We start from the raw sequence: 27632 nt of genomic DNA on the forward strand, positions 1-27632 counted from the left end.
TGAAATGGCATGTGTTCAGAGCACCAAACATTACCCCAAATTTTGGTGCTAAATTCTGGTGCAACATAAGCCAATTATTAGGCAATTTAAGCTTAAAATAGACAGTTTAAAGGATTGTACATTTTTAGATGTGTTGTCTAGATTTGCATTATCCAAATCTAGACAGTATTAGTAAATCTGTCCCACATTGCATTGTTAAAATTCTGGTTTCCACATCAACCAAATTAACAGGTTATGCTCATATATCCTCAAATATGAATCATCTGTTGTCCAGAACAAAAGGATCTGCATTCAGTTTTTCCTCTTTTTTTATGTCATGTATTTTTTATACAATAAGTGAATAATTCAAAGAAGGATTTTATGTTGGAGGCAGCCATGTTGGATTATCTGGAAATTTTTAATGCAGTATAAAATATGTATCTGTTTATAACAGGCTTTAACATTTGTCATCCCAATGGGATATATACTTTCTATGAAAACCTATGTTTCATAGTCTATAGAAAAATACAAGCAATCACATCAAAAGTTTTGGCTCAAAAATAAAATGTTGTTCATTTTATGGTGGTGAGAGAAAATCCCAGCATGGCAGGTTCAGGTGCCAGGCCCCCTCTATTCTAAATATTTACACTTGTTTAAGGATGCATGCACATAACTGTATGTATTTTGCAAATCATGGATCCGCAACATACGGGTACAGCCCATGTGCATGCCACAACTTTTTTGTAGAAATGCCTATTCTTGTCTGCAAAACAGACAAGAATAGGACAGCTTCTATAATTTGCAGAATAGCCCCATGAATGCAGACAGCACACGGACATCTGTGTGTTGTCCGCATTTTTTGAGGCTCCCTAGAAATGGACGTGGACCAAAATACGGTCATGTGCATGAGGCATAATTGATATAACATACTGATGTTTTTAGCTAGAAAGCCCATCAGCTATCCAGTGATTTTAGTAAAAATCTGAAAATGTTTCACCCAATAGACATCATAGATTACATGTAGAAATATACCCTTGAATGACAGTGTCTTAGACTAATGCCTCATTCACCTGTAAGTGTTTTTCAGTGATTTCCATCAGTGATTGTGAGCCAAAACCAGGTGTGGTTCTAAACAAAGAACAGGTGCAGATCTTTCCCTAAGGCCCCATGCACACGGCCGTGTTTCACAGCCGTGTGCGGGCCGTGGAACCGCGGCCTGGATCCTTCCTGTGAGCTGGAGCGCACGGCGTCACTGGTTGCTATGACGCCGTGCGCTCCCTGCTGCCGGCACAGTACAGTAATACACTGGTATAGATCATACCAGTGTATTACTGTATTGCGGCGGCAGCAGGGAGCGCATGGCGTCATAGCAACCAGTGACGCCGTGCGCTCCTGCTCTCAGGAGGGATCCAGGCCGCGGTTCCACGGCCCGCACACGGCTGTGAAACACGGCCGTGTGCATGGGGCCTTAGGGAAAGATCTGCACCTGTTCTTTGTTTAGAACCACACCTGGTTTTGGCTCACAATCACTGATGGAAATCACTGAAAAAACACTTACAGGTGAATGAGGCATTAGTCTAAGACAACTGTCATTCAAGGGTATATTTCTACATGTAATCTATGATGTCTATTGGAGTGAAACATTTTCAGATTTTTACTAAAATCACTTGGATAGCTGATGGGCTTTCTAGCTAAAAACATCAGTATGTTATATCAATTATGCCTCATGCACATGACCGTATTTTGGTCCACGTCCATTTCTAGGGAGCCTCAAAAAATGCGGACAACACACAGATGTCCGTGTGCTGTCTGCATTCATGGGGCTATTCTGCAAATTATAGAAGCTGTCCTATTCTTGTCTGTTTTGCAGACAAGAATAGGCATTTCTACAAAAAAGTTGTGGCATGCACATGGGCTGTACCCGTATGTTGCGGATCCATGATTTGCAAAATACATACAGTTATGTGCATGCATCCTTAAACAAGTGTAAATATTTAGAATAGAGGGGGCCTGGCACCTGAACCTGCCATGCTGGGATTTTCTCTCACCACCATAAAATGAACAAACATTTTATTTTTGAGCCAAAACTTTTGATGTGATTGCTTGTATTTTTTCTATAGACTATGAAACATAGGTTTTCATAGGAAAAGTATATATCCCATTGGGATGACAAATGTTAAAGCCTGTTATAAACAGATACATATTTTATACTGCATTAAAAATTTCCAGATAATCCAACATGGCTGCCTCCAACATAAAAGTCCTTCTTTGAATTATTCACTTATTGTATAAAAAATTACATGACATAAAAAAAGAGGAAAAACTGAATGCAGATCCTTTTGTTCTGGACAACAGATGATTCATATTTGAGGATATATGAGCATAACCTGTTAATTTGGTTGATGTGGAAACCAGAATTTTAACAATGCAATGTGGGACAGATTTACTAATACTGTCTAAGATTTGGATAATGCAAATCTAGACAACACAATCTAAAAATGTACAATCCTTTAAACTGTCTATTTTAAGCTTAAATTGCCTAATAATTGGCTTATGTTGCACCAGAATTTAGCACCAAAATTTGGGGGTAATGTTTGGTGCATCTGAACACATGCCATTTCATTCTAAGGCTACATCCATTTCACATCCATGTTTTTGCTGTCCGGTTTTAAGATTCAGCATGGGATCCCAAAAACCACAACAAAATGAATCCATTTGAAAAATACAACCAGCTGTATTATATTGAAAATGAAGAAACCAGATCTGGCACTAAAACCATTGTAAGTCAATGGGCACCGATTCCTGTTTTGGTGCCAGATCGGGCTTCTTCAGTTTCCCATGCCGCACACAAAAACGCTGCTTGCAGTGATTTTGTGTCCGCCATGGGAATCCAACAAACCGGAACGGAATGCATTCTGGTTCACTCTGTTACGGGTTGTTCAATGCTGTGATGTGGTTTTCAGAGCCTGTGCCGGATCTCAAAACCGGACAGCACAAGGCAGATGTGAAAGTAGCCTAAGCCATGCAGTCTTGTCAGGGGTGTCAAAAGCCTTTAATAAATGTGCTGTAAGGCATGAGCACCTGTGAAATTTGACTCTGCTTTTAGAAATACAGTCATGGTATAACATATAGTTCCACACTGACAGAAATTCTTCTTGCACAATGGTAAAGTGTGACATTTCAGGACAGGACCTCAAAAATTCTGTAGTACCTTCTATTTTAGTATTTCATATAAACAGTGAAAGCTTGGATCCCTTGGTTTTCGTTTCAAATTTTCAAGTGCAAAAATGTAGAACACTGCAAAAATTAAAAATACAAACAATATTTTAGTCAGTTTAGTTGCTACATTTATTTATTAAAGAAACAGTTTTGGCAAATATTTCCTGATGAAAAGGACATATTTTGTATGAGAAAAAAATTACTAGTTACTAGTAACTATTTCTGTAAAGCCTTTTTCAGACCAAGTTTAGTTGGGCTACTTTATGCAAGAAGGATTTGTGTTAGAAAAAAAATACATAAACTGTGACATGTCCTCTTGTCACAGTCACAATCACAATCCTGGGTATAAATAGATCACGGGAGAGATCTCTGTACTGCCCTCTTATATACTTATACATAGTTCTTAGATCGACCTTCAGTTGTCTATTTTTTTTAAAACTGAATAACCCTAATTTTGATAACATTTCTGGGTACTGTAGTCCCCCCATTCCAGTTATTACTTTACTTGCCCTTCTCTGAACCCTCTCCAGCTCTGCTATGTCTGCCTTGTTCACAGGAGCCCAGAACTGTACACAGTACTCCATGTGTGGTCTGACTAGTGATCTGTAAAGTAGCTGGACTATGTTCTCATCACTTGCATCTATCGACCCTTTTGATGTGCCCCATAATCTTATTGGTCTTGGCAGCAGCTGGCTGACACTGGTTTCTACAGTTAAGTTTACTGTCCACTAAAACTTACTAAGTTCTATCCCATGTGTTACCCAGTGTTATACCACTTAGTATGTCCTGGTGCCTTGTGTTTTCCCTTCCCTTGTACATAACCTTACAGTTGTCAGTATTGAGCTCATTTGCTTCTTCTCTGCCCAAGCTGCCAATCTATCTAGATCCCTCTGTGGCAGTATTATGTACTCTTTACACAGTTTAGTATTGTCTGCACAAAATGCAATTTTACTACACAACCCCACTACAAGATCATTAATAAATATATTGAAGATTATAGGGCCCAATACTGACCCCTTTAGTAGCCCACTAGTGACCCAATCTGAGTGTGTATTGTTAATAATCACCCTCTGTTTTCTATCACTGAGCCAGTTAGTTAGACACATTTTCCCCAAGCCCAAGTATTCTCATTTTATGTACTAACTTATGTGTTCAGGCCCTTTGGTATGACACTTGAAATCTAGCTATTGGGGCCTCCCATTCCTGTTGACCTTTGAGAAGTTTCTACATTTTGATTGGAAACCACCTGTAGTAAAGTCAGTTGATTTGACATGATTTGGAAAGACACACCCTTGTCTACATAATGTCCTACAGCTGACAATGACATCAGAGCAAGGACCAAGTTATAACAAGGAAAGAACCACCTGTAGAGACATAATTGTGTGGAAGCACAAATTTGGAGAAGGTTACCAAAATAGTTCTGCTGCACTGAAATTTCCCAGTAGCACAGCAGCCTCCATAATTCTTAAATGGAAGATGTTTGGAACAACCAGGACTCTTCACAGAGCTGGCTACACCACCAAACTCAGTAATCAGGGGGGAAAGGGCATTGGTAAGAGAGGTGAACAAGAAACCAATGGTCATTCTGGTTTGGCTCTAAAGATCCTGTGTTCAGATGGAAGAAACTTCTAGGTCAACCATCACTGCAGCATTCCACCAATCAGGGCTTTATGGCAGAGTGGCCAGAAAGAAGCCTCTACTCGGTAAAAGACAAATAAAAGTTAGCAAAAAGCACCTAAAGGACTCTCAGACTGTGAGAAACAAAATTCTCTGGTATGATAAAACCAAGATTGAACTTTTTGGCCTCAGTTCTAAGTGTCATATTTGGAGAAAAACAGATACCATTGCTACAGTGAAGCATGATGGTGGCAGCATCACGCTGTGGGGGTGTTTTTGACCTGCTGGGACTAGTCAAAGTTGAGGGAATGATATATGGAGAAAAGTACAGAGATATTCTTAACAAAAACCTGATCCAGTGTCCTCTGGACCACAGACTGGGCCAACAGATTACCTTCTAACAAAACCATGACCTTAAGCATAAGGCCAAGACAACACAGGCAGAGGAGTGGCTTAGGGACAACTGTGTGAGTGGCTCAGCCAGAGCCCTGTCTTGAAACCAATGTAACATCTTTTGAGAGAGCTGAAAATGTCTGTCCACTGACCATCCCCACCCAACCTGACAGAGCTGGAGAGGATCTGCAGAGAAAAATGGCAGAATATTTCCACATACAGATGTGCAAACTTCAAACCTTGTAGCATCATAGCCAAGAAGACTGGAGGCTGTAATCACTGCCAACTAAGTATTGAGCAAAGGGTCTGAATTAGGGATGAGCGAACTCGAACTGTATAGTTCGGGTTCGTACCGAATTTTGGGGTGTCCGTGACACGGACCCGAACCCGGACATTTTCGTAAAAGTCCGGGTTCGGGTTCGGTGTTCGTCGCTTTCTTCGCGCTTTTGTGACGCTTTCTTGGCGCTTTTTGAAAGGCTGCAAAGCAGCCAATCAACAAGCGTCATACTACTTGCCCCAAGAGGCCATCACAGCCATGCCTACTATTGGCATGGCTGTGATTGGCCAGAGCACCATGTGACCCAGCCTCTATTTAAGCTGGAGTCACATAGCGCCGCCCGTCACTCTGCTCTGATTAGCGTAGGGAGAGGTTGCGGCTGCGACAGTAGGGCGAGATTAGGCAGATTAACTCCTCCAAAGGACTTGATTAACTGATCGATCTGCAGCTGTGGATCATTGAGCTGCTGATCCTCAATTGCTCACTGTTTTTAGGCTGCACAGACCGTTTGTCAGTCACATTTTTCTGGGGTGATCGGCGGCCATTTTGTGTCTTGTGGTGCGCCAGCACAAGCTGCGACCAAGTGCATTTAACCCTCAATGGTGTGGTTGTTTTTTGGCTAAAGCCTACATCAGGGTGAAGCTGTCACACCAAGTGCATTTAACCAGCAATAGTCTGTTCATTTTTTGGCCATATACAAAATCAGGGGCAAGCTGCGCCTGTCACCAAGTGCATTTAACCCTCAATGGTGTGGTTGTTTTTTGGCTAAAGCCTACATCAGGGTGAAGCTGTCACACCAAGTGCATTTAACCAGCAATAGTCTGTTCATTTTTTGGCCATATACTAAATCAGGGGCAAGCTGCGCCTGTCACCAAGTGCATTTAACCCTCAATGGTGTGGTTGTTTTTTGGCTAAAGCCTACATCAGGGTGAAGCTGTCACACCAAGTGCATTTAACCAGCAATAGTCTGTTCATTTTTTGGCCATATACTAAATCAGGGGCAAGCTGCGCCTGTCACCAAGTGCATTTAACCCTCAATGGTGTGGTTGTTTTTTGGCTAAAGCCTACATCAGGGTGAAGCTGTCACACCAAGTGCATTTAACCAGCAATAGTCTGTTCATTTTTTGGCCATATACTAAATCAGGGGCAAGCTGCGCCTGTCACCAAGTGCATTTAACCCTCAATGGTGTGGTTGTTTTTTGGCTAAAGCCTACATCAGGGTGAAGCTGTCACACCAAGTGCATTTAACCAGCAATAGTCTGTTTATTTTTTGGCCATATCCCAGTCTAATTCTGTCACTAAATCCATACCGGTCACCCAGCGCCTAAATACTAGGCCTCAAATTTATATCCAGCTAAATCTGTCCCTAGTGCTGTAGCTGGGCGAGTTATTTAGTGTCCGTTCAAGCACATTTCTTGTTCTGGGTTGAAATACAATTCCCAATTTAGCAATTTCATAATTTAGTGGTTTCTGCTATATCAGAGCTATTTGAAATCTATCCCTAAAAGGGTATATAATATTCAAGGTGCACATTGGGTCATTCAGAATAACTTCACACACACCCGCTACTGTGTATTTCCAAGTCTAATTCTGTCACTAAACCCATACCTGTCACGCAGCGCCTAAATACTAGGCCTCAAATTTATATCCAGCTAAATCTGTCCCTAGTGCTGTAGCTGGGCGAGTTATTTAGTGTCCGTTCAAGCACATTTCTTGTTCTGGGTTGAAATACAATTCCCAATTTAGCAATTTCATAATTTAGTGGTTTCTGCTATATCAGAGCTATTTGAAATCTATCCCTAAAAGGGTATATAATATTCAAGGTGCACATTGGGTCATTCAGAATAACTTCACACACACCCGCTACTGTGTATTTCCAAGTCTAATTCTGGCACTAAACCCATACCTGTCACCCAGCGCCTAAATACTAGGCCTCAAATTTATATCCCGCTAAATCTGTCCTTAGTGCTGTAGCTGGGCGAGTTATTTAGTGTCCGTTCAAGCACATTTCTTGTTCTGGATTGAAATACAATTCCCAATTTAGCAATTTCATAATTTAGTGGTTTCTGCTATATCAGAGCTATTTGAAATCTATCCCTAAAAGGGTATATAATATTCAAGGTGCACATTGGGTCATTCAGAATAACTTCACACACACCCGCTACTGTGTATTTCCAAGTCTAATTCTGGCACTAAACCCATACCTGTCACCCAGCGCCTAAATACTAGGCCTCAAATTTATATCCCGCTAAATCTGTCCTTAGTGCTGTAGCTGGGCGAGTTATTTAGTGTCCGTTCAAGCACATTTCTTGTTCTGGGTTGAAATACAATTCCCAATTTAGCAATTTCATAATTTAGTGGTTTCTGCTATATCAGAGCTATTTGAAATCTATCCCTAAAAGGGTATATAATATTCAAGGTGCACATTGGGTCATTCAGAATAACTTCACACACACCCGCTACTGTGTATTTCCAAGTCTAATTCTGGCACTAAACCCATACCTGTCACCCAGCGCCTAAATACTAGGCCTCAAATTTATATCCCGCTAAATCTGTCCTTAGTGCTGTAGCTGGGCGAGTTATTTAGTGTCCGTTCAAGCACATTTCTTGTTCTGGGTTGAAATACAATTCCCAATTTAGCAATTTCATAATTTAGTGGTTTCTGCTATATCAGAGCTATTTGAAATCTATCCCTAAAAGGGTATATAATATTCAAGGTGCACATTGGGTCATTCAGAATAACTTCACACACACACGCTACTGTGTATTTCCAAGTCTAATTCTGGCACTAAACCCATACCTGTCACCCAGCGCCTAAATACTAGGCCTCAAATTTATATCCCGCTAAATCTGTCCTTAGTGCTGTAGCTGGGCGAGTTATTTAGTGTCCGTTCAAGCACATTTCTTGTTCTGGGTTGAAATACAATTCCCAATTTAGCAATTTCATAATTTAGTGGTTTCTGCTATATCAGAGCTATTTGAAATCTATCCCTAAAAGGGTATATAATATTCAAGGTGCACATTGGGTCATTCAGAATAACTTCACACACACCCGCTACTGTGTATTTCCAAGTCTAATTCTGGCACTAAACCCATACCTGTCACCCAGCGCCTAAATACTAGGCCTCAAATTTATATCCCGCTAAATCTCTCGTTACCGCTGTCCTGTTGTGGCTGGGAAAGTTATTTAGTGTCCGTCAAAGCACATTTTTTGTTCTGGGTTGAAATACAATTCCCAATTTAGCAATTTCATAATTTAGTGGTTTCTGCTATATCAGAGCTATTTGAAATCTATCCCTAAAAGGGTATATAATATTCAAGGTGCACATTGGGTCATTCAGAATAACTTCACACACACCCGCTACTGTGTATTTCCAAGTCTAATTCTGGCACTAAACCCATACCTGTCACCCAGCGCCTAAATACTAGGCCTCAAATTTATATCCCGCTAAATCTGTCCTTAGTGCTGTAGCTGGGCGAGTTATTTAGTGTCCGTTCAAGCACATTTCTTGTTCTGGGTTGAAATACAATTCCCAATTTAGCAATTTCATAATTTAGTGGTTTCTGCTATATCAGAGCTATTTGAAATCTATCCCTAAAAGGGTATATAATATTCAAGGTGCACATAGGGTCATTCAGAATAACTTCACACACACGCTTCTGTGCATTTCCAAGTCTAATTCTGTCACTAAATCCATACCGGTCACCCAGCGCCTAAATACTAGGCCTCAAATTTATATCCAGCTAAATCTGTCCCTAGTGCTGTAGCTGGGCGAGTTATTTAGTGTCCGTTCAAGCACATTTCTTGTTCTGGGTCGAAATACAATTCCCAATTTAGCAATTTCATAATTTAGTGGTTTCTGCTATATCAGAGCTATTTGAAATCTATCCCTAAAAGGGTATATAATATTCAAGGTGCACATAGGGTCATTCAGAATAACTTCACACACCCGCTACTGTGCATTTCCAAATCTAATTCTGTCACTAAACCCATACCTGTCACCCAGCGCCTAAATACTAGGCCTCAAATTTATATCCCGCTAAATCTCTCGTTACCGCTGTCCTGTTGTGGCTGGGAAAGTTATTTAGTGTCCGTCAAAGCACATTTTTTGTTCTGGGTTGAAATACAATTCCCAATTTAGCAATTTCATAATTTAGTCGTTTCTGCTATATCAGAGCTATTTGAAATCTATCCCTAAAAGGGTAGATCATATTGAAGGTGCACATAGGGTCATTCAGAATAACTTCACACACACGCTTCTGTGCATTTCCAAGTCTAATTCTGTCACTAAATCCATACCGGTCACCCAGCGCCTAAATACTAGGCCTCAAATTTATATCCCGCTGAATTTGAATACAATACATTGGGCCAAATAATATATTTGTTGTTGTGGTGAACCATAACAATGAGAAAAACATCTAGTAAGGGACGCGGACGTGGACATGGTCGTGGTGGTGTTAGTGGACCCTCTGGTGCTGGGAGAGGACGTGGCCGTTCTGCCACATCCACACGTCCTAGTGTACCAACTACCTCAGGTCCCAGTAGCCGCCAGAATTTACAGCGATATATGGTGGGGCCCAATGCCGTTCTAAGGATGGTAAGGCCTGAGCAGGTACAGGCATTAGTCAATTGGGTGGCCGACAGTGGATCCAGCACGTTCACATTATCTCCCACCCAGTCTTCTGCAGAAAGCGCACAGATGGCGCCTGAAAACCAACCCCATCAGTCTGTCACATCACCCCCATGCATACCAGGGAAACTGTCTCAGCCTCAAGTTATGCAGCAGTCTCTTATGCTGTTTGAAGACTCCGCTGGCAGGGTTTCCCAAGGGCATCCACCTAGCCCTTCCCCAGCGGTGAAAGACATAGAATGCACTGACGCACAACCACTTATGTTTCCTGATGATGAGGACATGGGAATACCACCTCAGCATGTCTCTGATGATGACGAAACACAGGTGCCAACTGCTGCGTCTTTCTGCAGTGTGCAGACTGAACAGGAGGTCAGGGATCAAGACTGGGTGGAAGACGATGCAGGGGACGATGAGGTCCTAGACCCCACATGGAATGAAGGTCGTGCCACTGACTTTCACAGTTCGGAGGAAGAGGCAGTGGTGAGACCGAGCCAACAGCGTAGCAAAAGAGGGAGCAGTGGGCAAAAGCAGAACACCCGCCGCCAAGAGACTCCGCCTGCTACTGACCGCCGCCATCTGGGACCGAGCACCCCAAAGGCAGCTTCAAGGAGTTCCCTGGCATGGCACTTCTTCAAACAATGTGCTGACGACAAGACCCGAGTGGTTTGCACGCTGTGCCATCAGAGCCTGAAGCGAGGCATTAACGTTCTGAACCTGAGCACAACCTGCATGACCAGGCACCTGCATGCAAAGCATGAACTGCAGTGGAGTAAACACCTTAAAACCAAGGAAGTCCCTCAGGCTCCCCCTGCTACCTCTTCTGCTGCTGCCGCCTCGGCCTATTCTGCTGCTGCCGCCTCGGCCTCTTCCTCCGCCTCTGGAGGAACGTTGGCACCTGCCGCCCAGCAAACAGGGGATGTACCACCAACACCACCACCACCACCTCCGTCACCAAGCGTCTCAACCATGTCACACGCCAGCGTTCAGCTCTCCATCTCACAAACATTTGATAGAAAGCGTAAATTCCCACCTAGCCACCCTCGATCCCTGGCCCTGAATGCCAGCATTTCTAAACTACTGGCCTATGAAATGCTGTCATTTAGGCTGGTGGACACAGACAGCTTCAAACAGCTCATGTCGCTTGCTGTCCCACAGTATGTTGTTCCCAGCCGGCACTACTTCTCCAAGAGAGCCGTGCCTTCCCTGCACAACCAAGTATCCGATAAAATCAAGTGTGCACTGCGCAACGCCATCTGTGGCAAGGTCCACCTAACCACAGATACGTGGACCAGTAAGCACGGCCAGGGACGCTATATCTCCCTAACTGCACACTGGGTAAATGTAGTGGCAGCTGGGCCCCAGGCGGAGAGCTGTTTGGCGCACGTCCTTCCGCCGCCAAGGATCGCAGGGCAACATTCTTTGCCTCCTGTTGCCACCTCCTCCTTCTCGGCTTCCTCCTCCTCTTCTTCCACCTGCTCATCCAGTCAGCCACACACCTTCACCACCAACTTCAGCACAGCCCGGGGTAAACGTCAGCAGGCCATTCTGAAACTCATATGTTTGGGGGACAGGCCCCACACCGCACAGGAGTTGTGGCGGGGTATAGAACAACAGACCGACGAGTGGTTGCTGCCGGTGAGCCTCAAGCCCGGCCTGGTGGTGTGTGATAATGGGCGAAATCTCGTTGCAGCTCTGGGACTAGCCAATTTGACGCACATCCCTTGCTTGGCGCATGTGCTGAATTTGGTGGTGCAGAAGTTCATTCACAACTACCCCGACATGTCAGAGCTGCTGCATAAAGTGCGGGCCGTCTGTTCGCGCTTCCGGCGTTCACATCCTGCTGCTGCTCGCCTGTCTGCGCTACAGCGTAACTTCGGCCTTCCCGCTCACCGCCTCATATGCGACGTGCCCACCAGGTGGAACTCCACCTTGCACATGCTGGACAGACTGTGCGAGCAGCAGCAGGCCATAGTGGAGTTTCAGCTGCAGCACGCACGGGTCAGTCGCACTACAGAACAGCACCACTTCACCACCAATGACTGGGCCTCCATGCGAGACCTGTGTGCCCTGTTGCGCTGTTTCGAGTACTCCACCAACATGGCCAGTGGCGATGACACCGTTATCAGCGTTACAATACCACTTCTATGTCTCCTTGAGAAAACACTTAGGGCGATGATGGAAGAGGAGGTGGCCCAGGAGGAGGAGGAGGAGGAGGAGGAAGAGGGGTCATTTTTAGCACTTTCAGGCCAGTCTCTTCGAAGTGACTCAGAGGGAGGTTTTTGGCAACAGCAGAGGCCAGGTACAAATGTGGCCAGCCAGGGCCCACTACTGGAGGACGAGGAGGACGAGGATGAGGAGGAGGTGGAGGAGGATGAGGATGAAGCATGGTCACAGCGGGGTGGCACCCAACGCAGCTCGGGTCCATCACTGGTGCGTGGCTGGGGGGAAAGGCAGGACGATGACGATACGCCTCCCACAGAGGACAGCTTGTCCTTATCCCTGGGCAGCCTGGCACACATGAGCGACTACATGCTGCAGTGCCTGCGCAACGACAGCAGAGTTGCCCACATTTTAACCTGTGCGGACTACTGGGTTGCCACCCTGCTGGATCCACGCTACAAAGACAATGTGCCCACCTTACTTCCTGCACTGGAGCGTGATAGGAAGATGCGCGAGTACAAGCGCACGTTGGTAGACGCGCTACTGAGAGCATTCCCAAATGTCACAGGGGAACAAGTGGAAGCCCAAGGCCAAGGCAGAGGAGGAGCAAGAGGTCGCCAAGGCAGCTGTGTCACGGCCAGCTCCTCTGAGGGCAGGGTTAGCATGGCAGAGATGTGGAAAACTTTTGTCAACACGCCACAGCTAACTGCACCACCACCTGATACGCAACGTGTTAGCAGGAGGCAACATTTCACTAACATGGTGGAACAGTACGTGTGCACACCCCTCCACGTACTGACTGATGGTTCGGCCCCATTCAACTTCTGGGTCTCTAAATTGTCCACGTGGCCAGAGCTAGCCTTTTATGCCTTGGAGGTGCTGGCCTGCCCGGCAGCCAGCGTTTTGTCTGAACGTGTATTCAGCACGGCAGGGGGCGTCATTACAGACAAACGCAGCCGCCTGTCTACAGCCAATGTGGACAAGCTGACGTTCATAAAAATGAACCAGGCATGGATCCCACAGGACCTGTCCGTCCCTTGTCCAGATTAGACATTAACTACCTCCCCATAACCATATATTATTGGACTCCAGGGCACTTCCTCATTCAATCCTATTTTTATTTTCATTTTACCATTATATTGCGATGCTACCCAAAGTTGAATGAACCTCTCCTCTGCCTGTGTGCTAGGCCTAAATATATGCCAATGGACTGTTGCAGTGGTGGCTGACATGAAGCCTGATTCTCTGCTATGACATGCAGACTAATTCTCTGCTGACATGAAGCCAGATTGTCTGTTACGGGACCTCTCTCCTCTGCCTGTGTGTGTGCTGGGCCTAAATATATGCCAATGGACTGTTGCAGTGGTGGCTGACGTGAAGCCTCATTCTCTGCTATGACATGCAGACTAATTCTCTGCTGACATGAAGACAGATTCTCTGTTACGGGACCTCTCTCCTCTGCCTGTGTGTGTGCTGGGCCTAAATATATGCCAATGGACTGTTGCAGTGGTGGCTGACGTGAAGCCTCATTCTCTGCTATGACATGCAGACTAATTCTCTGCTGACATGAAGACAGATTCTCTGTTACGGGACCTCCCTCCTCTGCCTGGGTGCTGGGCCTGAATATATGCCAATGGACTGTTGCAGTGGTGGGTGACGTGAAGCCTCATTCTCTGCTATGACATGCAGACTAATTCTCTGCTGACATGAAGACAGATTCTCTGTTACGGGACCTCCCTCCTCTGCCTGGGTGCTGGGCCTAAATATATGCCAATGGACTGTTGCAGTGGTGGGTGACGTGAAGCCTCATTCTCTGCTATGACATGCAGACTAATTCTCTGCTGACATGAAGCCAGATTGTCTGTTACGGGACCTCTCTCCTCTGCCTGTGTGTGTGCTGGGCCTAAATATATGCCAATGGACTGTTGCAGTGGTGGCTGACGTGAAGCCTCATTCTCTGCTATGACATGCAGACTAATTCTCTGCTGACATGAAGACAGATTCTCTGTTACGGGACCTCTCTCCTCTGCCTGTGTGTGTGCTGGGCCTAAATATATGCCAATGGACTGTTGCAGTGGTGGCTGACGTGAAGCCTCATTCTCTGCTATGACATGCAGACTAATTCTCTGCTGACATGAAGACAGATTCTCTGTTACGGGACCTCCCTCCTCTGCCTGGGTGCTGGGCCTGAATATATGCCAATGGACTGTTGCAGTGGTGGGTGACGTGAAGCCTGATTCTCTGCTATGACATGCAGACTAATTCTCTGCTGACATGAAGACAGATTCTCTGTTACGGGACCTCTCTCCTCTGCCTGTGTGTGTGCTGGGCCTAAATATATGCCAATGGACTGTTGCAGTGGTGGCTGACGTGAAGCCTCATTCTCTGCTATGACATGCAGACTAATTCTCTGCTGACATGAAGCCAGATTGTCTGTTACGGGACCTCTCTCCTCTGCCTGTGTGTGTGCTGGGCCTAAATATATGCCAATGGACTGTTGCAGTGGTGGCTGACGTGAAGCCTCATTCTCTGCTATGACATGCAGACTAATTCTCTGCTGACATGAAGACAGATTCTCTGTTACGGGACCTCCCTCCTCTGCCTGGGTGCTGGGCCTAAATATATGCCAATGGACTGTTGCAGTGGTGGCTGACGTGAAGCCTCATTCTCTGCTATGACATGCAGACTGATTCTCTGCTGACATGAAGCCAGATCGTCTGTTACGGGACCTCTCTGCTCTGCCTGTGTGCTAGGCCTAAATATATGCCAATGGACTGTTGCAGTGGTGGGTGACGTGAAGCCTCATTCTCTGCTATGACATGCAGACTGATTCTCTGCTGTCATGAAGCCAGATTGTCTGTTACGGGACCTCTCTGCTCTGCCTGTGTGCTAGGCCTAAATATATGCCAATGGACTGTTGCAGTGGTGGGTGACGTGAAGCCTCATTCTCTGCTATGACATGCAGACTGATTCTCTGCTGTCATGAAGACAGATTCTCTGTTACGGGACCTCCCTCCTCTGCCTGGGTGCTGGGCCTGAATATATGCCAATGGACTGTTGCAGTGGTGGGTGACGTGAAGCCTGATTCTCTGCTATGACATGCAGACTAATTCTCTGCTGACATGAAGACAGATTCTCTGTTACGGGACCTCTCTCCTCTGCCTGTGTGTGTGCTGGGCCTAAATATATGCCAATGGACTGTTGCAGTGGTGGCTGACGTGAAGCCTCATTCTCTGCTATGACATGCAGACTAATTCTCTGCTGACATGAAGCCAGATTGTCTGTTACGGGACCTCTCTCCTCTGCCTGTGTGTGTGCTGGGCCTAAATATATGCCAATGGACTGTTGCAGTGGTGGCTGACGTGAAGCCTGATTCTCTGCTATGACATGCAGACTGATTCTCTGCTGACATGAAGCCAGATCCTCTGTTACGGGACCTCTCTCCTCTGCCTGTGTGTGTGCTGGGCCTAAATATATGCCAATGGACTGTTGCAGTGGTGGCTGACGTGAAGCCTCATTCTCTGCTATGACATGCAGACTAATTCTCTGCTGACATGAAGCCAGATTGTCTGTTACGGGACCTCTCTCCTCTGCCTGGGTGCTGGGCCTAAATTTATGACAATGGACTGTTGCAGTGGTGGCTGACGTGAAGCCTGATTCTCTGCTATGACATGCAGACTGATTCTCTGCTGACATGAAGCCAGATCCTCTGTTACGGGACCTCTCTCCTCTGCCTGTGTGTGTGCTGGGCCTAAATATATGCCAATGGACTGTTGCAGTGGTGGCTGACGTGAAGCCTCATTCTCTGCTATGACATGCAGACTGATTCTCTGCTGACATGAAGCCAGATTCTCTGTTACGGGACCTCTCTCCTCTGCCTGTGTGTGTGCTGGGCCTAAATATATGCCAATGGACTGTTGCAGTGGTGGCTGACGTGAAGCCTCATTCTCTGCTATGACATGCAGACTAATTCTCTGCTGACATGAAGACAGATTCTCTGTTACGGGACCTCCCTCCTCTGCCTGGGTGCTGGGCCTAAATATATGCCAATGGACTGTTGCAGTGGTGGCTGACGTGAAGCCTCATTCTCTGCTATGACATGCAGACTAATTCTCTGCTGACATGAAGACAGATTCTCTGTTACGGGACCTCCCTCCTCTGCCTGGGTGCTGGGCCTAAATATATGCCAATGGACTGTTGCAGTGGTGGCTGACGTGAAGCCTCATTCTCTGCTATGACATGCAGACTAATTCTCTGCTGACATGAAGACAGATTCTCTGTTACGGGACCTCTCTCCTCTGCCTGGGTGCCGGGGCCTAAATATCTGAGAATGGACTGTTCCAGTGGTGGGTGACGGGAAGCCAGATTCTCTGCTATGGAACCTCTCTCCAATTGATTTTGGTTAATTTTTATTTATTTAATTTTTATTTTAATTCATTTCCCTATCCACATTTGTTTGCAGGGGATTTACCTACATGTTGCTGCCTTTTGCAGCCCTCTAGCTCTTTCCTGGGCTGTTTTACAGCCTTTTTAGTGCCGAAAAGTTCGGGTCCCCATTGACTTCAATGGGGTTCGGGTTCGGGACGAAGTTCGGATCGGGTTCGGATCCCGAACCCGAACATTTCCGGGATGTTCGGCCGAACTTCTCGAACCCGAACATCCAGGTGTTCGCTCAACTCTAGTCTGAATACTTCAATAAATGAACAAAGATTTCTAACATTCGGTTTTCACTTTGTCATTTTGGGATAATGAGTGCAGAGTGATGGGGGGAAAGTTTGAACTTTTTTATTTTAGCACAAGGTCACAACATGACAAAATATGGAAAAACTGAAAGGGTCTGAAGACTTACTGAATGCCCTGTAGATACATACAGTGTCAAAACATGGTAATACTGTAAAACAAAAATGTTATGCTATATTTGCAGACGTGATAGTTAATAGCAGATGTATGCAAATATATGCTATACAGTTGCATATGCTTTTTGAATACATCTTAATATACATACAGTACAGACCAAAAGCTTGGACACACCTTGTCATTCAAAGAGTTTTCTTTATTTTCATGACTAAGAAAATTGTAGATTCGCACTGAAGGCATCAAAACTATGAATTAACACATGTGGAATTATATACATAACAAAAAAGTGTGAAACAACTGAAAATATGTCATATTCTAGGTTCTTCAAAGTAGCCACCTTTTGCTTTGATTACTGCTTTGCACACTCTTGGCATTCTCTTGATGAGCTTCAAGATGTAGTCACCTGAAATGGTTTTCACTTCACAGGTGTGCCCTGTCAGGTTTAATAAGTGGGATTTCTTGCTTTATAAATGGGGTTGGGACCATCAGTTGCGTTGTGGAGAAGTCAGGTGGATACACAGCTGATAGTCCTACTGAATGGACTGTTAGAATTTGTATTATGGCAAGAAAAAAGCAGCTAAGTAAAGAAAAACTAGTGGCCATCATTACTTTAAGAAATTACGGTCAGTCAGTCTGAAAAATTGGGAAAACTTTGAAAGTGTCCCCAAGTGCAGTCAACAAAAACCATCAAGCGCTACAAAGAAACTGGCTCACATGTGGACCGCCCCAAGGAAAGGAAGACCAAGAGTCACCTCTGCTATGGAGGATAAGTTCATCCGAGTCACCAGCCTCAGAAATCGCAGGTTAACAGCAGCTCAGATTAAAGACCAGGTCAATGCCACACAGAGTTCTAGCAGCAGAAACATCTCTAGAACAACTGTTAAGAGGAGACTGTGTGAATCAGGCCATCATGGTAGAATATCTGCTAGGAAACCACTGCTAAGGACAGGCAACAAGCAGAAGAGACTTGTCTGGGCTAAAGAACACAAGGAATGGACATTAGACCAGTGGAAACCTGTGCTTTGGTCTGATGAGTCCAAATTTGAGATCTTTGGTTCCACCAACCACTGTATCTATGTGCAACGCAGAAAAGGTGAATGGATGCACTATACATGCCTGGTTCCCATCGTGAAGCATTGAGGAGTAGGTGTGATAGTGTGGGGGTGCTTTGCTGGTGACACTGTTGGGGATTTATTCAAAATTGAAGGCATACTGAACCAGCATGGCTACCACAGCATCTTGCAGCAGCATGCTATTCCATCCGGTTTGCATTTAGTTGGACCATCATTTATTTTTCAACAGGACAATGACCCCAAACACACCTCCAGGCTGTGTAAGGGCTATTTGACCATGAAGGAGAGTGATGGGGTGCTGCGCCAAATGACCTGGCCTCCACAGTCCCCGGACCTGAACCCAATCGAGATGTTTTGGGTGAGCTGGACCGCAGAGTGAAGGCAAAAGGGCCAACAAGTGCTAAGCATCTCTGGGAACTCCTTCAGGACTGTTGGAAGACCATTTCAGGTGACTACCTCTTGAAGCTCATCAAGAGAATGCCAAGTGTGTGCAAAGCAGTAATCAAAGGTGGCTACTTTGAAGAACCTAGAATATGACATATTTTCAGTTGTTTCACACTTTTTTGTTATGTATATAATTCCACATGTGTTAATTCATAGTTTTGATGCCTTCAGTGTGAATCTACAATTTTTATAGTCATGAAAATAAAGAAAACTCTTTGAATGAGAAGGTGTGTCCAAACTTTTGGTCTGTACTGTATTTCAACTACATTCCCATAAATGTGGTGTGAAAGAGAGAGCTAAGTGTCTTAAAGTGAATCTGTCAACCGTTTTTTGGTGTCCTAACTAAGAGTAACATAAACAAGTGACAATGCTAGGTCACTTTCTTTAATTGATGAGGCCGTTTTGCCAAAATCTTATATTTAGCAGCTTCTTTGCATAATGAGTCCTGAATATTTATGAGCTCCTAGCTTTCTTTGCCCATCTGCTGTTGATTCATATAAAAAAATAAACTGTCAATGAGAGGCAGGTGGACGGGGAGAACCGTGAGCTCATGAATATAAGGACTTATTGGTATGTGCTGGAGCTAAAACTGGTGACAGATTCCCATTAATAAGTGCCTTTAATAGGAAATATGCGTAGAACCTTTGCATGATTCTACAACAGAGAATACATAGGCTGACAATTTTGAAATACTGGAATTGTTAAAACCACTTACTGTTTATCAAACAGCATCCAAGCTATCATCAGCATTCTGGTAGATATCTGTTGCTTCAAGGACTGCTGTAAATAAAAGCAACAGTAACATAAATAAGCAATCTTTTTTACATCAATATTCAAACTGAATGAGACAAATTTACATTAATAACATTATACAAAATATTAACTTACTTTGTGAGGGTAAATGTCTTTGCTGTAAAATAAAAATAAAAATATGCTTAATAATATATTAAATATATTTACGGTACTCATTCTATATATAGCTATTCGTTTGTTGTAATAGCCCTATAAGCACTATCAGTCAATTTGTTTTTATTATTTACCTGTTTTACGCATCCGCTTTATGAGCCAAATGATTAGAAAAGCAGTTGACAACACAGAAGCCCCAGAGGTAACAATTCCAAATGTTAAATACATGGCTGCTTCATTTGGCACTTTGATAGCTGTAGAGATGACAAACGTAGATCTTCAAAACATGAGAAATACAATGTAGATTATGCAGGGCCGGCTCTATTATAAGGCAGCCCAAGCTGCTGCTTGAGGGTGCAGAGAAGGGGGGGGAAGGGGGGGAAGGGGGGGGGCGGCGCCGTGCGGAAAGCAATTAACTTGCATTTACCCCACCCTCACTGTCTCAGTGACAGAGCTGACAGGCTCGAACTCGTGACCTTTCACACCAGAGGCAAGTCATTTACCCACACAGCTATGAGAGCTGTATAGCCAGTTACTTAAAAAAACATATATAAGACTTCTACTCTAGATAACTTTGATACCTAGTGTACACATGACATGACAGCTGCCCCAGCACATTTTGTATGGATGTAGCAGAGCTGGGTGTGTTGGGGCAACTGCCATGTGTATGGTTGTACACTAGGTATCAAAGTTATCTACAGTAGAAGTCTTTTTTGTGTGGGTAAGTGCTTTGCCTTTGATACAGAAGGTCATGGGTTTGAATCCCATCTTAAACTTTTTTGAAAGACAGGCTAAATAAGAACACGAGCACCAAATCTTCAACACTAGAGGCTGGTGGGAACACAGGAAGAGAAAGAGGCCTGCATCGCATCGCTGACATGGAGGTAAGTATAAAAGTATATATATATTTTTTATACCGGACTGTTACTTACTTCCACAGGGGAGGGGGGGCTATTGGTGCCATGATACTGGCACATGGAGGGGGGAAGAGAGAGGCACTTGATACTGGCACATTAAGGGGCAGGGGGAGAGGATGGCACTATGATATTGGCACATGGGGGGGCAAGAAATGGACATGAATCATGAGGGGCAGAAATGTGAAATAATGGGGGGGCAAGAAATGGATATGAATCATGAGGGGCTAAAATGTGAAATGATGGGGGGGCAAGAAATGGACATGAATCGTTAGGGGCAGAAATGTGAAATGATGGGAGGGGCAAGAAATGGACATGAATCGTGAGGGGCAGAAATGTGAAATGATGGGGGGGGGGGGCAAGAAATGGACATAAATCATGAGGGGCAGAAATGTGAAATGATGAGGGGGCGCCAAAATGGAGATTCACTTGTGTTGAAAAAAATCCTTGCACCAGCCCTGAGATTATGCATGCTTTTGTCATCTAACTTACCTTCACAAGTTGGGGTTTCTGTACTCCAGCTTCCATTACTGTGACATTCCAGAGTATCTGTTCCATTTATTACTAGATCATATTCACAAGTAAATATGCACACTGTACCATATCCAAAATCTATGTGACTGCAATTCATTTTTCCCATTGATGGAGGAACAAGAGCATTGCATCGTACAGCTGAAAAACAGAAAGAGGACTTTTATAATAAACACTGACTAATAATGACTGAAAACAACAGAGAGGAAGATACATCTTGCCTATGTGACTTCACTGTCCATATTTCATGTTTTTAAAGGGAATGTTTCATAAACGCTATTTAAGATGGATACCATAATGAGCTGGTCAGTACAAGCAGAAACCTGATTTTGCCAATAAAAGTTGCCCTTGACTGTACATTTCCGCTTCAGGAGTAGCATTACCATTGAAATGAATGGTTGACCAAAAAAACATGGAGGGTTTAAATATACCAAAGAGAAAGCTACTTTTTTTTAGCAGCTTCCTACCATTGCTCAAGGTCTTTAGAAGGGCCCTATGTATACATCGTAATGTCCTAATAGGGCACATAGACAGGTATAGTATTTGTGAGACAAACTCTTCCTGCGTTAATGCACATTTAAAAAATGAAGACTTCATTCATAGACCTCTTAGGCAGCTACATTGATTCTTTACTTCTTAAATAACAAGAACATCAACAATTTTCATATTTTATGGAAAATGGGTGGAAAATTTGGTAGGTTCAGTCAATATTTACCTTCACATCTGGGAACAGAAGTCGTCCATGATCCAGATAATTGGCAACTGAGTACAGGTGATCCAATCAACTGGAAGCCTTTCAAGCAGCTAAATGAACACTGAGAATTGTAGTTTGCTGCATCTTGACAGTCCACATAACCATCCTCAGGAGAAGTCAAAGTGGGGCAGTGAACAGCTGGAAAATAATTGCAAACAAAGGATGAAGAAGTAGTAACATACTTGGATAATGCACCAAAACTAAACATGTTTCCCCATTTACCTTCACATTTGGGAACAGATGAAGTCCATGCTCCAGATGACTGGCAGGTAAGTACTGGTGATCCAATCAACCAGAAGCCTGCCAAACAGCTAAAGGAACATTCTGATTTGTAATTGGTCATATCTTGACAGACCAGATGTCCATTCTTTGGAGCAGTCAAAGAGGGGCACTGAACACCTGAAAGTTGAGAACGGGCATTGATAAATACTAATTTCTGAGTTATTAATTGTTTTAGATTTATTCTAAAAATTCTCAGAAAGGATTGCCGCTTTTACCTTTACATAAGGGTTCTGAGGATGTCCACTGTCCTGAAGATAAGCATCGGAGCTCAGATGATCCAATTATTTCAGAGCCTTCAGAACAGGAAAATGCACATGTAGAATTGTAGTTGGATCCATCCTTGCATTCCATTAGACCATTCACAGGGGTGGCCAGTGAAGCACACTGTACAGCTGTTCAAAGAATATGTGGCTTTAGGATTTATTTTTGCTAGTTTATACAGTGTATATCTATAGTGCATAAGTGAAATGAAAATAATTGAACATGATGATGTTTTCCTTACGTTCACACATTGGGATTTCTCCTATCCATTGCTTGGTAGCAGCACAAAGTAATGAGGATGATCCTTTCAGTGTGTAACCCTCTGCACAAAAATAATTACAGATGGAGTTCTCTGGAAGTGTTTTTCCCGAATGTGTGCAGCTCATGGCTCCATTTAGTGGTATCTCTGGGTGATTGCACTGAATAGCTGTACAGAAAGAAAACATATGACCTAATGTTATCTGTATTTTATGGAACTAATATTCTTATTATTGATTAAAGAACTCTGTTGTTATTTAATACATTAGTGAAACATCAACTTAATAAAATTCTAGGTACACCCATATGTTGTTGTCATTGCTTACCAACATGGAAAGTATGTCTTACCTTCACATTTTGGAGGTTTTTCAGTCCACTGACCAGTAGCTGAGCATTGTATGGAAGGAGAGCCCACCACAGTAAATCCATCATCACAGCTGAAATTACACGTAGAATTATATGGTGATACCTCTTTACCACCGAAACAGCTCATTGATCCATTCTCTGGTTCCTGTGGCTGCTCACACCGTATAGCTGAGAAACAAGGAAAATATTCATTTAAAAGGATTTACCACATTTGAATTGCATGTCAAGAGTTTATCGATATGTAATCACAAGCCAATATTTAAATCCAAATGTAAAGTGGCATTTAGACGAGTTGAGCAGCAGCAGATTTCTTCCTGACAGTCAGCTGCCCGTTTATTGGAGGAGACCACTGCATTTACATGTGTTGATCACCTCCACAGTATGAGGATGAGGGATTGCTATTGTGATCCCTTGTCCTCATCCAGCTGCATTGTTTCTGGGCAGCAGATCACTGTTTAAACAGGATGATCTACTGCCCAGAAATGATAATGCAGGAACAACAAGATCACCCGATGAACGAGCCTTTCATCGGTTGATCGGCAGCACCTTTACATGGGCGGAATGTCGGAACGAGAATTCACAGGAACTTTCTGTTCCTGATAATATGCATGATTATTGCCCATGTATCCAATTTAAACCTGCAACAAAGAAATAGATTTTTGCCTGTAGAAATTATACATGTATTGTACATAAAGTGGTTTGCGTTTGTAAGAACAGCTTGCTTTAACATTCTCAAGTCATATATAATGCAGCTTTTTTTTGCAATAAATAGCGATTTACCCACAGCCATTATGTCACTAACATTACATGATCTATTATTACTACCAGAATGTAATGAGACTATATATATATATATATATATATATATATATATATATATATGAAATCAGATTTGGAAATTCTTAGTACCTCCACATTTTGGGGATTCTGCAGACCATTGACCAGGAGTCAAACAATGAATTCTTGGATTCCCTACTAAGATAAATGCTTCATTACAGATGAAATGACATGTAGCATTATATGGTAGCATTTCTCCATTGCTGGAACAATCCATTGCTCCATTTTCTGGTACTGCTGGACTTTCACACTGAATAGCTGACAAAAAAAGATGAAAGAATAAATCTTAATTTCTGTGTCATAAATTATTCTTTGAAAATACTGAAAATCCAGGATTATTACCTTCACAGTTTGGGGGGTTTTCTGACCACTGGCCAGAAGTTGTGCAAAGTACTGAAGAAGAGCCAACCATAGAGAACCCATTATTGCAACTGAAATTGCATATGGACTTTTCTGGAAGGATTTCACCATCACTAGAACAGCTCATTACCCCATTGTCTGGTAGTTCTGGCTGCATGCATTGAATAGCTGTAAAAAAGAAGTAAAAAGATTGTCAGAAAATATAATTTAATACTTTTACAAGCCTGACCTTCCAGCTGTTCTTACTTTTCCAAAGCTTAATAATGTAGCTGACAGTAAAGGTGCAATCACACAGTGCAGTCATCAGGCAGAACGCTCTTTTCCAATCTGCCAGCGTAAAGGTGCAGCAGATCACCCGCGTGAAATGCTCGCTCATCAGGTGTTCCTGTAGTTCAAGCAGGCACCTAAATTATCATTTTTGGGCAGCAGATTGTGCTGTCTAAACAGTGATCTGCTGCCCAGAAACATTGCAGCTCTATGAGAACAAGCAATCACAAGAGCCATCCCTCGTCCTCATATTGTGGAGGTGATGCAGCGATCTCCTCCACTGAACAAGCAGCCAACTGTTGGGAATGAACACTTCCTTCCCGACAATGTGCTGCTCCTTGGTGCATGTAAATGTGCCTTAAGTGCCCAATTGTCTTTTGCAAGCTACATTATGTGTTCGTTCTTTATCAAACTTCCGTTGTTCATGGAATATTGCAATATGTACACATCTAGAAATAGCCTTATTTTCTGTAGCAATTAACTAGAAAGTGTGAAAAAGATCATATATGTTATATTGCTTATGTACCTTTACAGTGTGGAATCTGGAATCCCCAGTCTCCTTTTCCATTACACTGTAGATTCTCAGAGCCAACCAAGAGATGACCATCGGAACAGGTGAAATTACAACTTGACTGGTAGGTAAAATTCCCATACACATGAGAACACTCAGCTGTTCCATGATCAATTCCATTGATCTCTGGACAAGTAACCACTGGAAAGCAGAACCGATGTGTTATAGTTAGAATCAGAAGATTACAATGTTCTAGTAATTATAAAATATGTGATTATACAGTTTTTATATTTACCATGTGCACAGTCTTTTCCAAAAAATCCATCAAAGCAGTTGCAGGTGTAGTCATTAATAGTTTCTATACATTCCCCGTGGTTGTTGCAGGAAGAAGAGTGACAAGAAGCTGCAGAGGAAAGGAAAGGTCTGAGAAAACCAAATTCTTACTAACAGAGGTAGTAGATTTATCATGCAGCATGACTTCTCTATTTGCCTCTTCATTACTAGCTATGTATGCTTTCATTAAACTTTCCAATTAAACAGTAATCTAATACAATAATTATTTTAAAGGGATTCTGTCACCTCCCCTAAGGCAAAAAACGATTTAAAACCAGCCATGCAGCACAGCTTACCTGGATTAGGCTGCGCTGTTCAATCTTGAAATCCGTCCAGCAGTTAGTTCAAAAAACGAGTTTGATCAATAAGGAAATGCGTCCTGAAGGTGCCCAGAGGGGCGTTTTTTTCTTCTGAGAGAGCCCAGTCCCGCCCCTTTTTCAGTGCCCAGCCCGCCTTCCTTTTACTTCCTAACCGCCGCCCCCAGCCTGCCACAGCCTCCCCTTCCTCTCCTCCCCCTCCCTCTTGCCGAACGAAGTCACGCACAGGCGCAGTACCCACTGAGGGCTGCGCCTGTGCGATCATCAGGAGACTGAGGGCGGCAGCTTCATCTTCGTTACTGGGCATGCGCCGAGCCCAGTGACGTCCGATGCTCTCTCTTCCCTGCTGACTGAGGGAAGAGCGAGCATCGGACGTCACTGGGCTCGGCGCATGCCCAGTGACGAAGATGAAGCTGCCGCCCTCAGTCTCCTGATGATCGCACAGGCGCAGCCCTCAGTGGGTACTGCGCCTGTGCGTGACTTCGTTCGGCAAGAGGGAGGGGGAGGAGAGGAAGGGGAGGCTGTGGCAGGCTGGGGGCGGCGGTTAGGAAGTAAAAGGAAGGCGGGCTGGGCACTGAAAAAGGGGCGGGACTGGGCTCTCTCAGAAGAAAAAAACGCCCCTCTGGGCACCTTCAGGACGCATTTCCTTATTGATCAAACTCGTTTTTTGAACTAACTGCTGGACGGATTTCAAGATTGAACAGCACAGCCTAATCCAGGTAAGCTGTGCTGCATGGCTGGTTTTAAATCGTTTTTTGCCTTAGGGGAGGTGACAGAATCCCTTTAAAGGATTCCATCATTTTTCTACTTATAATTTCTTTCTTACTAAAACAGCCTCAATACAACATACAGAATAAGTGGGCAACTACCAGATCTTTTTCTCTGAATGCTATAATTGTGTGTTGCCGTTATGTCTATACCTTTGTAACACAAAGCCGCTTTCTTCTTGCTGCAGGGCTCATCATTCCATTTTCCAGCATCAACAGCCCTTTTAACATACATCTCAACGCAATCCTCATTTCTGTTCTCACTCAGATTGTTGGGTTCATTTGTAGCCCAGTTTTCAGCTTCCTTTGTGAGCACCTTTTTAGTGCCAACCCAAGTCCATTTGCCAGTGGTAATGTTTTTCCGAATGCCAATCCAATAATAATGTGCATTAAAAGGTAAATTCCCATTCAGATACTTATTCTCTCCTTGGTTTTGAATAGCCACCATATCTGTATATTTTTGTCTACAATATTTTTGCGCTTCATCATATGACATGATGTTGGGTGAGGAGGTGTGATAGGTCCAGCCATGTGTAAAATATATCATTGGAAAACCTGCAATGAAGAATGAATGAATGAATTACATACGGCAGTTGATCTCTACCTTTTATATCATCTATTTTTACAATAAAGTGATCTGACTGATTAACAAAGACTCGTTTAAAGACAAAGATGTCTTTAAAGTATATAGTATTTTATAATCGCTAATTTAAAATACAGAGTACTGTTTGACTATCTATAACATTGCCTAGTGGAATATACAATGCAGTAAAAAAATAGCAAATAATACAATAGCATATAAACAACAGAATTCACATACCACAGCATAGTAGGAACAGAGAGATTAGAAATTCCATTGTTTTCTTGAAGTCAGTGACTAAATAAACAGGTCTGTAAAAAAGAAGGAGTCATTTTCATGTATATCTTATCTTGCTCTGGCTATATAATATTTATAAAGAAAAGTAATACAGCTGATAAACTAATAGGCAACAGATGTTTTCTGACATCTTTACTGTTTCATATCTGATATTATCTAAGGTATAACATAGCTTACATTTATGGAAACATTCTCTTAATAACAGTCACTAAAACATCATCGATAGAGATGGATAGATATACAGATATACAGATGAAAAAACATATGGGAAAAGATGACAAAGCAAACCATTTAAGCTATTTCTTAACTAACAATAAAACATATCTTGCTATTGTAGGGCAATAATATATATTGAAAAACGAATATACTAACTTGGCAGAATGATCCTATCAGTGGTCCGTATTGCTGAAGTGGCAGCTTATCCTGGGAAGTTTCCTG

At 43.4% G+C, this 27632-nt stretch overlaps 1 protein-coding gene across 1 annotated transcript; it reads right to left on the minus strand.

The window, feature by feature from the left end:
- Positions 1–1438: 1438 nt before the first annotated feature.
- LOC122943273 (E-selectin-like) lies at positions 1439–27632 on the minus strand. The gene is made up of 17 exons (XM_044300877.1): positions 27567–27632; positions 27138–27208; positions 26471–26872; positions 25196–25303; positions 24916–25101; positions 24105–24290; positions 23835–24020; positions 22908–23093; positions 22543–22728; positions 22256–22432; positions 21981–22157; positions 21720–21896; positions 20966–21145; positions 19694–19813; positions 19542–19563; positions 19369–19433; positions 1439–3276 (listed from the first exon to the last, which is right to left on the minus strand). Exons 2-16 carry the CDS (start codon positions 27172–27174, stop codon positions 19424–19426), a joined length of 2340 nt encoding a protein of 779 aa, XP_044156812.1. The 5' UTR covers positions 27175–27208; positions 27567–27632; the 3' UTR covers positions 1439–3276; positions 19369–19423.

Source organism: Bufo gargarizans, chromosome 7, assembly GCF_014858855.1.
Source record: "Bufo gargarizans isolate SCDJY-AF-19 chromosome 7, ASM1485885v1, whole genome shotgun sequence".
NCBI lineage: Eukaryota > Metazoa > Chordata > Amphibia > Anura > Bufonidae > Bufo > Bufo gargarizans.

Coding starts and splice junctions, on each gene's coding strand:
- LOC122943273 (XM_044300877.1), bottom strand. CDS start 27,174: ATGGAATTTCTAATCTCTCTGTTCCTACTATGCTGTG. Junction 25,304..26,470: donor AGCGGCTTTGTGTTACAAAG/GTATAGACATAA, acceptor TTTCCTCTGCAG/CTTCTTGTCACTCTTCTTCC. Junction 21,897..21,980: donor ATCTGTTCCCAAATGTGAAG/GTAAATGGGGAA, acceptor ATTATTTTCCAG/CTGTTCACTGCCCCACTTTG.